Source organism: Scomber scombrus, chromosome 11 (genome assembly GCF_963691925.1).
Source record: "Scomber scombrus chromosome 11, fScoSco1.1, whole genome shotgun sequence".
In the NCBI taxonomy this organism is placed as follows: Eukaryota; Metazoa; Chordata; class Actinopteri; order Scombriformes; family Scombridae; genus Scomber; species Scomber scombrus.
The window spans coordinates 21,250,317-21,260,926 of NC_084980.1; the positions used below are offsets into that span (position 1 = coordinate 21,250,317).

The 10,610-nt window shown below is 39.4% G+C and overlaps 1 protein-coding gene across 3 annotated transcripts; it reads right to left on the minus strand.

Moving 5' to 3' along the window:
* Window positions 1–534: 534 nt before the first annotated feature.
* On the minus strand, window positions 535–10,256 carry LOC133990249 (tropomyosin alpha-1 chain-like). 3 transcript variants are annotated; one of them, XM_062428487.1, is made up of 9 exons: window positions 9,900–10,236; window positions 7,329–7,454; window positions 3,127–3,260; window positions 2,190–2,307; window positions 2,004–2,074; window positions 1,800–1,875; window positions 1,589–1,651; window positions 1,436–1,505; window positions 535–749 (listed from the first exon to the last, which is right to left on the minus strand). In XM_062428487.1, the coding sequence occupies exons 1-9, from the start codon at window positions 10,011–10,013 to the stop codon at window positions 667–669; spliced, it is 855 nt and encodes a 284-aa protein (XP_062284471.1). In that variant the 5' UTR covers window positions 10,014–10,236; the 3' UTR covers window positions 535–666. The 3 variants fall into 3 exon arrangements, with proteins under 3 accessions (XP_062284471.1, XP_062284472.1, XP_062284473.1); XM_062428489.1 differs by lacking the exon at window positions 535–749 and adding an exon at window positions 1,046–1,263 and having other exon boundaries at window positions 9,900–10,256; XM_062428488.1 differs by lacking the exons at window positions 7,329–7,454; window positions 9,900–10,236 and adding an exon at window positions 4,684–4,964.
* Window positions 10,257–10,610: the final 354 nt, after the last annotated feature.

Consider the following 10,610-nt stretch of genomic DNA (forward strand, 5'->3'; position numbering starts at 1 on the left):
GGTCCAGTCGTCCCCTTAGAGGGAAGGATTACTTCATACAATACAAAGTCTGAGTGATCACGTTTATCCTATGATGAAACATTTCTATCCTGATGGGAGTGGCCCGCATCCATAGGGCAAGAGGGGTCACTGAATGGCTTGAATATGAAAATAATGTGTGTTAAACACTATCATCACTACACCAAATGATGGAATATCTTTTAGAAGAATGTTGTTCATCCCTCCAGTAGCGTCTGATACTTATAGAATCAATGCCAAGGAGCACTGAAGCGGCATGTGGTGGCCCAACACTTTACTAAGGCACTTAATGTTTTCATTTAATTTGTCACCCGTCTGTAGCTGCACATAGATACACACACGGTCAACTCAATAAATTAGTTGAAGTAGCAGCAACATGGACACTGTCATCATCGTCATCAGTTTTATTTGTGCTCAGTTTGGTCAATAACACAATTTCTAGCACCGAAACTGAAAATCATGTGGACCTAAAAATGTTATAAAAAGGGGGAAAGGAACAAAAGACACATAAATATATAAAAGGGGTACATGTGTTTTATCAACCAGGGATAAGAGTGACATTACAGAAGATGGATGGCATTTAGAAAATATCTTTTAACAAAACAATGGGGTTTTTTTGTTGATCGTTTGGTGTTCTTCTTGGACTTTTTACAAGCTGTTGAGCTCCTGCAGTGTTTGGTCCAGGACTTGGTGCATTCCTATGTTTTCCTCTTTAGCGTGCGATAGGTTCTCTGCAATAAAAGAAGTGACAGCAGATATAAAATGCAGTAGCAAATAATAAAAAAAAAGAAAAAATGAATGATTTTATTGAAGACAAATCAAAAGGAAATCACTGGTGTGCAATATGTAAACCAACAAATTTGATCTTCTATTGTGGTCAATAAATATAAAAACGTTATGCTGTATAACTGTATTACTGACTGTATGACTAAGGCATAGTGTTTAATCTTCAACCATAAATGGGGAAAAGTACAGTGGCAGAGCTGTGAAAAGCAGGCTCAGTTGAAAAGACAGAAGACAAGGTAAAAGAGAAAATATCTTTATTGAGCTTTTAGTTTAATGGAAAACGAGAAACAAAAGGAAAGGCAGAAAAGACAAAGTGCTTCCAATCAGGCAAGGAGACAACAGGGAAAGTGAAAACATCACGAGCCAAATGCAAGGTTTACAAGGTGTTCATATCATTGAGGGCATTATCCAGCTCCTCGCTGATAGCCTTGTATTTCAGCTTCTGAGTGTACAGTTCGTCTGCAGGTCAAAGGTCAGGCAGGGCAGAAAGGAAAGCAGGTTCAGAGGAAAATGCAGAGTTGCGCAGGGAAACAAGGAGAAGAAAGAGAGAAATCAGAGAGGTCAGATCAGAGTAAAAGAGGAAATTACATCAGTGAAAGTAAAGACACTAAAGGAAGGATTAAAAGTGTACCTTCTAAGTCATCTATGGACTTTTCCAGCTTAGCCACTGTCCTTTCTGCAAATTCTGCACGGGTCTCCGCCTTTGGAAAGAAAACAAACATGTTAATCGTACAGGAAGAGCTTCACCCACTTCAGAAAATGTAGCTCGAGCAGATGCACCTACCTCCTTGAGTCTGTCACTCAGGACTTTGATCTCCTCCTCATATTTGTCTTCTTTCTCAGAGTACTGTATGAACAGACAGATATTATAATATTATATTCAAGTGAACTGCTGAGCGCTTGCACTGGGTTACAACTATGAGTGTTAATGTGAGACGTTGTCAGGTCAAGCAGCAAGCTGATATGGAAGACACTAGTATAGATAAACAACTCGCCTTATCAGACTGAGCCTCTAGAGACTTCAGGTTGTTGGTGACATTCTTCAGCTCTTCCTCTAGGTCACCACACTTGCTGTAGGAACAGAGGGAAACATTATAAACCCTTTTCAATAACTTTTTCTGGTATTTAGTATGATTAAAGTGGATGTTTAAGTTGTTATCTTGTCTAAAAACATGCATTTCTGAAGAATTTGTACTTACATTTCAGCAATTTCTGCCCTCTCCTCTGCTCTCTCCAGCTCACCCTCGAGGATGACCAGTTTACGGGCAACCTGACGTAGAAGAAACACAAAATTACAATCAGGGAAAAACAAAAAACACAACATCAGCTTCATCTTCATCTAAAAACTGAAATTAAGTTGAAATGTGATCTCTGTGCTCCCCTACCTCCTCGTATTTGCGGTCAGCCTCCTCAGCGATGTGCTTGGCCTCTTTGAGCTGCATCTCCTGAATCTCCATCTTCTCTTCGTCTTTCATGGCTCTGTTCTCAATCACCTTCATGCCTCTGATGACAGGAAATATACACAAGTTTTAGTGCAACACATTTCTAACATTAGTGATGCAACAAAGCATTATCAGACTCATCAGTATGAGGTGTCAATTTTAATTCAACATACCATTTATTTAATGACATACACAGTTCATGTGGTAAATCATGCTGCTTTGGTCCAAACATTATAAAGATGCTACAACTAGAAAAAATAATTCATCATTACATAACTTTTACCTGTTATTAACCAGGTGATCCTGTGCTGTTTGAGGTTGTTAGAGGTAACCTTTGAATTTCTCATACAAATTAAATATTTTCAGAACCAGAAACACTAAAATGTTTGTCATTGATCAAGACTGAAGGATTACATTTCCCATTTTTTTCATTCCATATTTTCAGAACTATTTCAGAAAGAAAAAACACACAAAAAACATAATGTAAAGCCAAAACTGTGATGAACTTCTGAAGATTGGATGAACTTCTTCAGTTCTTCTATACAATCAAGATTTTGGTGATTTTAGGTTATTCAAGGAAACTATGTTACTTTCTCTTACTTGTGTTATGTTACTCAACTACCAATAGTAACTACTATGTCTTTGATTGTCCGCTTTAAAGCAGATAGCACAAACATTGGGTGGTGTAGTATTTTATGTAGACAAAGTGCTAATTTATGACTTCTACAGTCATAAGCAGTTGATGAAATGTTGATCTATGTTGTAGTTACTATATTATGACTACTAATAAAACATCTATGGTGGCAATAATTTCTAAACTTTAATCTCTGTTGCCTAGTAAAGATAAATGTCCTCTCATGTGGTCTGTGTTGATGGTCACCTTTCACTCTCATCTGCAGCCTTCTCAGCCTCCTCCAGCTTCTGTAGGGCTGTGGCCAGTCTCTCCTGAGCGCGGTCCAGCTCCTCCTCCACCAGCTGGATCCTGCGGTTCAAGGATGCCACATCGCCCTCGGCCTATAGCAGTACAGCAGGAGAGGTCATAGGTCAGCCAGGAAACATGTTTTTGCTTCAAGAGGAAGGATGCGGTTTAGTATTGTTAAAGCTTCAAAAATGTTTTGTGTCTGTTTGTAAGATTTGGAGCAGATGTAAGTTCCTTGTTGAGTCATGTATACTCATTCCTTGCAGTGAAATGACCTAAATGCAGTTTTTATTTTATTTTATCCCTACTTACTCTCAGGCATCATGTGCAACACACTGATATTGCATGTGTTCCTGTTTTCTTTCCCCCCTGCTACAGATTTCTTAAGTGTAATCCATTTCACTCTTAACAACCGTGATGAATTTGATGATGTTCTGAACTTTGCAGCTTGACCAGACACTGTACTTTGACCAGATGGCTTAAAATAAAAACATGCTGATGTAGACTCATGGTCTGGCACAGTTTAAACCCTGTGACACATTATAAGTGGCACAGCTAGCTTGACTATTGTACTGTAAGCCTGTGTATGTCTTAGGAGACGACAGGCTGCTTCTTCTCCGCCTGTTTCCTGTGGGACTGATGTCACAGATAACCACCTCTGCTCTCTTCTTCCTGTGGAGCAAGAGGCCAAGGAGGAGCAGGGTGGATTACCGCTCCTCATTTAAGAGATGTGCCCATTTTTATTCGGGCAAACAGCTAAAAGGACGAGCAGAACAAAGACTTCTGGGTGTTTGACAAAACTGGCATTTCCAAATGCCTGAAAAAGCTAATGGAACGAATCCAAGCTTATAACACATTATGAATCTTTATTCATACAACCACACTGACATTGTATTGGATAGTCAAAAGTGCTGGAAGTACTTCTGGGTGTTTTACACCAGTGGTTGTCAAACTTGTTCACATAAAGGACCCCTAAGCTGACAAAAAATAGACCACAGACCCCCATTTGATAAGCTTTTGGCTTTTAGATGTATAAAATGTATGAAACCCCTGACCGGCATAGTCATACATCCAGTCACTAGGTTACTTATGGATTAAATTATAGTTAAAATAGACATTATGTATTCCCCTATTTGCTGGGGGCCCCCTCAAGAACCTCTGAGAGTCCCCAGATCCCACTTTGAGAACAGTTTGACACGATATAGGGCGTGTTTAAATTAGATAACGCAACCGAACAAAAGTCTGCTAAGGAATGTCGCCACAATGTTTCCTCATTTTCCGATAAGCCTCTAAAATTACTTTATGGAAACACGAAAAGATAAAAGTATCAAATGTACTTTTGGAGGTTGGGTTTGAAGTTCTTCGGGGAGTGTTATATGACTATTATTATCGCTACCTGCAGTCCAACGCTGACGGTGTTCGCGTCAATTATTTATAGTCACCAATTAACATGAGCACGAGGTTAAAGATACACCGCAGATATGTTTCTTAAATTGGATAAATGTTGAATAAGCTCACTTTTTCGCGCAGTTCCCGTTCAGTGTCCAAGTCCCTTTGTACTGCCAATGCTCGATCTTCTGCCTCATCAACTTGCAGTTGGAGGGCTTGGATTTTCTTCTTGACCATCTCCATTATGTCGATTACTTTGTTTTCTCACAAAAGGAAAAATGTAAACCCGTACAAAGGAGTATCCTTTAAAAATGTTACTAATTGGCGTCAAAAGTTGCAGGCACCGAGGAAACTTTTTTCTCGGGGCAGGAAATAAGGGACGTGCAGTGTTGGGATGGGGAAAAAAAGGGCTGGGAGTTTTCAGGAAATTTATGGCAAGATCCTCCAATCCTGTGAAGAAGCCTGTCTCAGATGACATCACAGGATTTAGGAGGGGGAAGGCATTGCTCTTTTCCTTCACAAAAGAGGTGTGTTTGTGTGTGTTTGTGTATGTGTGTATGTGAGTGTGTGTATGTGTGTGTCTGGATTTTCTATTGTGGACTTATATGGCAAATAAGGTGTTGCTTAGGCTGCATTTTTCTGCTCTGATTAGAGAGAGCAGTTGTCTCATGTGAGTCATCTATCTGATTCACATATAAAGGTATGAATCATATCTAACGTGGATCATAACATATTATTGCTGGTGTGAGGAGCAAGACAGATAAGTAAAGAATTGGACGAGGGAGTCTTGTTGTAAACTTTATGGAAATCAAAGGTCCAACGATCTGCCTTTGCATAAGGGAGGAGGGAGGGTAAAGGGTGGGGTGGGGCCGTAATAATCCTCTCCAACAAGGGTTGTTGACCTGCAGTGGCTAGGAATGTAAATTGATTTGGTTGCATACATGACCCGCAGCCATCGGGTGGCGACACATTCCTTCAACGCCCCCCTTCTCCTTCTCCTCCTCCTCACCCCCCTCCTCTGCCTCCCCATTTTTCAGAGCAAATCCTGGGTTTATTTTCTCTTTCTATTCCTGTATCACATACATGTATATTATGTATCAGGGGTCTTTAAAGCAGTGTGAAACACATTAGAAGAAGAAGTAGTGGATGGCAAAAGCAGATCTGTGGGCATCTGATAAGCCATCTGAGACAGAAATCATCTGAGATCTGACCTTTAACCTTTGGGTGCCTTATGTTAACCTGGTTTCACTGGTAGTTTAAGAGCTATGATGACTTCACTGACTGTTTTCATTTGACACTATTCATTAAATTCAATTTCACAGGCATCGTTAGAGTTGTAATAATCAGTTGATGAATGGATTATTAGAAGGTTAATCAGCAGCTATTTTGATAATCGGTTAAGTTTAGATTATAAGTCAGACAATAGACGTCATTTAAGGCTTAAGAAAACAGCAATTGTGGGTTTCTTCTATATTTTCTGACATTTTTTAGACCAGATAATTAATCGCGAAAAATAAAGTAATAAGCTAATGAAAGATCATGAAAGCAATCATTAGTTACACCCCTTTAGTAGCTATATGTGTGTACAACAAAACATACAAGTTAAAGAGACTTTTATTGCGTCTGTTAAAACATTGTAGAAAAGTTTATTGGGTGTCATGTCAACGATATTGGACATGACTGCCGAGAAAAACAATCTAAATTGAGTCTGTGTCTGTGTCTGTCCCCACATCTCTTTTGTTGAACCTTTTACTGTTTTAGATAAAAGATGACACAGAAGAGAACCAAGAAACCAAAGAAAAAGAAAAGACCATAAATCAAATAGATGCTCTTTGAAGGTGAATGGTCATCTTGTTGTACACCAACAAGGTATGTACTGTAAGGCCAGACAGAGGGAAGTGTGATATCTCCGCCCCAAAAAAGGCCAGAGCATTGATTTCATTAGACACTGCAGTATGGGGTTCTCTGTTTGCTTAAGCTGCATTCCTGGGATTCCAGTTCGACTATAGGCTGGCCAAGTTTTGTCTGTGCTTGAGAAATAGCTCTGTTTCAGACCTCAGAAAGCCACCAAAAACTCAGTTGCTCCCAACACTGACTGAACGGTTTAGAAGATGCAAGTTATTCATACCGTGTGTGGACGATTGTTTCCTTCATACGGTGATCCTAAGGTGCTCAGGAGGGGCTTGAAAGTTAAGTGTTAATAGTTACTGACAGATATACCATACAGTGCCACTCTGTGTTTGATACACAAAAAAGGGATTGGGCTTGAATGACCCATCCGGATTCTTTACCTTCAATCTAATGATAAACCTTTGGCATAAATGTCATATTAGTTGGTCTTTTTTTTATCATGCCTTTGTCTCGTTGCTATCAAAGAAAACTTTTTTAAAAAATATGTTCATTTCAGTGATTACATTTTTCATCTTTGTGTTTAACTATTATCTTTTCTGAGGGTTAATGTTTTAATCACTCTGTTGCTATGTGCCATCGCTCTGGAAACCAAACTGAACTATTAAGGCGAGTCCAGACATGGCCTTTTCTGGGAATGTTAGCAGTGAAAGCAACACTCATGTCTGAGTATACTGTTAGTTTTTTTCACTCTAATTTGATATAAAATAACTTATTTTTGCTTATTTTGGTTTTACTCATGCAGTGATATTTCAGTCCATCTGAGAGAGTGGATATTGATACTTTATACGACCGAAACTTTGGTTGTGGTGTTCCACTGTAATGTGGATAATGTGTTTCAGATGGCGTCTTTGTGGTGAACTCACATCTGTGGCCTTCTTCTCCGACAGTTCCAGTTTCTCCTGAGCATCCTTCAAGGCCTCTGAGTACTTGTCCAGCTCATCTTCTGTTCCCTTCAGTTTCTTCTGCAGAGCGAGCAGCTCATCCTCAAGCTGAAACAAGACAATTATGAAGGATAGTCAGAAAGAGGACAGCAAAGCCAAACCAACTTTGTACTGTGGAAATGTAAATAAGAATGTAAAGTAAGAATCAACATGCTAACATTTTTAGATGCTATTTTTTTCCTTGTCTTTTAAGGGAAACATTTTGTTTCTTAATGTGAGAAAGTGCATCATGAAAATGACAATAAAGGAATCTTGAATGCTGACAATGGCAATGATAACATGCTGATGTTTCGTGGTACAATGTCTACCATGTTCATCTTTGGAGTTTAACATTTTAACATGCTAAATTTCGCTACACAGCTGATGTGAATGTCATTAGTTTTGGACACATTTTGGAGGATTTTGGATAAAACCTTTGGAGCTGATAATAGCACTAGATGTGAGGTTAAGGCATCACCAAAGATATAATAAATCATCCTGAGAAGAACATGAATGTCTGTACCAAATGTCACAACAAACCATCAAATAGTTGAGACATTTCACTAAGAGTCACAAATATTATACTCATGTTGGCACTACAGGCCAATGAGGATCACCAAAGTCTTTAGGCTTCATGGCAATCCATCCAGCACTTCAGATATTTCAGTCTGGACCAAACTGTTCCACCAATGTTCACTTCCATCCCTGGAGTAAAACGTTTGAGCATGGCTAAAAAGTCAAAGAGATGTTTTCTGTTACTCTTGATGATCCACAGAACATGCTGTCAATGGCTTTCATCAGGACCATTTCCTATGTAGAAAGTAGTTCCAAAGTAAATCCTTCATGATGAAGACTGTGGATTATTGAGACTAACCAGGACACTGTTTTTGAAACTACTCATTGCTGCTGAATGTTTAAATTCTTTTATAATTTGGATAAACCAGCCCTTTAATTGCAGCTGTGGTCTGTACCTGGTGTTATGTTTAATAGATGTTGATACATGAGTATTGGTTTTGTGTATTTTCAGTGCCTTCTGTCAGTCTAAATACACTCTGATGTTCATTTCGTCATGCCAACAACAACAGCATCTCTTCGGACAGCTTGTATCTCTGCCACCCAAACAAACTAAAGAGCTCTGAATAATCTTCTAGGATTTCATGCTGACTGTTCTTGATGTGGAAGACATACTGAGGGTCCATATGTCCAGTGCCACTGACAACTGCCACTCCCTGTACTCTCTGGGGGTATGATTAGGGCATTTGTCACCCAAGACAGGATTCTTTTCACTTGCTTTAATGTAGATCCTAGCATTGTCCGTGCCCCTCCAACTTGCTGCTCTCTGGCATTCCACTCGTTCCACCAAGATGAAGACACCACCTCCCACTGTGCAATAATAAGCTCTTTTAGAAACCTCAAATATCCTATTACATCTCTAGATTCTACTTTGCTCGTATCAAGTGGTACAAGTACGCTGTCATCAAGTTAGCCCTTGAAATGTCAAGCTGCAAGAGGCTCTAGCACTCCAGCACCAAATATGGATGTAGAGAATTTGTGAGGTTTCCTTTGAAATGGTACAGAAAAAAATCAGATAAGGATGCTGGGTAATGCAGTCCCTCTAGATTCAGAGCAACAGCTGCTTTAGATGAGTTGTTTTAAGTCCTGCATTACTACTTGATAGCTTCAATTAATCTCTCAGGTTCATTATGGATAATATATCCAATAGTCTTCACTCTGGTATTCTCTTTGTGCCTCCTTGAGGGGATAAACCACCTTCTCCGCCAGAAGACAAGCCCCTAGGGTTCAGGATCAGCTGCTCTCTGTATTTCAGCAGTTGGTACTCTGGGAAATAGTTGACATTTTGTATTGAGCCTTTCGCCAGTCAACACAAGTGTTTTAGTGTCAAGGGTTTTTGTTTGAGACCATTCAATCACCAGTATAATCACCAGTATAAAAAAGAACACCAGTATGTTAATCTTATATTGGCTTTTTTCTCCAAAAGATAATAAATATTAATTCAATTTAGGCCATTGTTGGACTAAAAATCAATCAATCAAATCATTTTTTCCAGATATAGCTGGAAACAACATTTTAAAGAATACTCCCTGATACTATGCAAAATGTACATACATTTACTCATATAATAATCCACTAGAGTTTCCATATGCAAACATTACATAAAACCAATTGAATGTAAAACAAAAAAAATATATATTTTTGTTTCTTTAAAACTGACAATTTCTTAGGATTCATTTAAGATTTCATTTACACATTGTAACTCTTGTAAATCTTGTAGCAGCTCTCCCTTCGTGGTTATTAATGTATTTTGTATTTCATCACTTCATGTGGGATCAATAAAGTTTATCTTGTCTTTCTATCCATAGAAATATTGAGATAGTATTAAAATATTGCCCAGCTGACTCCAGATTCAGTAAGACTTATGTTATATAAGAGCACACATTGTCATCCATGGCATCCATCCTTTGTTCCCCTTAAAAACCATCAGCCATGTCTCACCTGCTTGCACTTATCCTCTGCTGCCTTCTGGTCGGACTCAGCTTGTTCTGCCCTGTCGATGGCATTCTCCTTATCCAACTTCAGCATCTGCATCTTCTTCTTGATGGCTTCCATGGTGACAGTTGGGTTTTAGTGTCTTGCAGGTTTTGGAAAGGAGAAAAAAGTTTTTATTTCTTTGTAGGTGAAAAGCTGCTGCAGATGTTCAGAGGAAAACCCGTCACGAGAGTCCTCGCAAGGTTGATAGAGGAAGCAACTGGTAGATGCAGAGAGGAGGAGAGAGACAGAAGGAGCTGAGAGCGAGTGAGCAAAGGAGAGGAGGATGCAAACTGAGAGTCGGTAGAGCTCTGTGTGATTTAAACTTGAGACAGCCCCAGTCCCCAGTGACAGCCCTTTCCCACCGTTTACCCCTTTCCGCCACTCCCCGCCTTGGCTATTCAAGAGCTCACTGTGCCCCCCTCCCTAATTTAAACTTCACCTCTCAAAGGCTCCTAGAGGAATGATGTGGTGTCGATGTTTTGGCAGCATCCAGCCTGTCTCCTTATTTGGATCACAATCTTTTTGTTTTGGACAGAACAGGGAAGGAACAGCAGATAAGAAGAAAGATCAAGCTCTCAGACATCAAAAGGGCATTGTTCACATTAGTAATATGAGTAACTGAAGGTTCACTTTTTCCCCTTTGTGGCTGCATATCTATATGCCTGTGTTCTTACT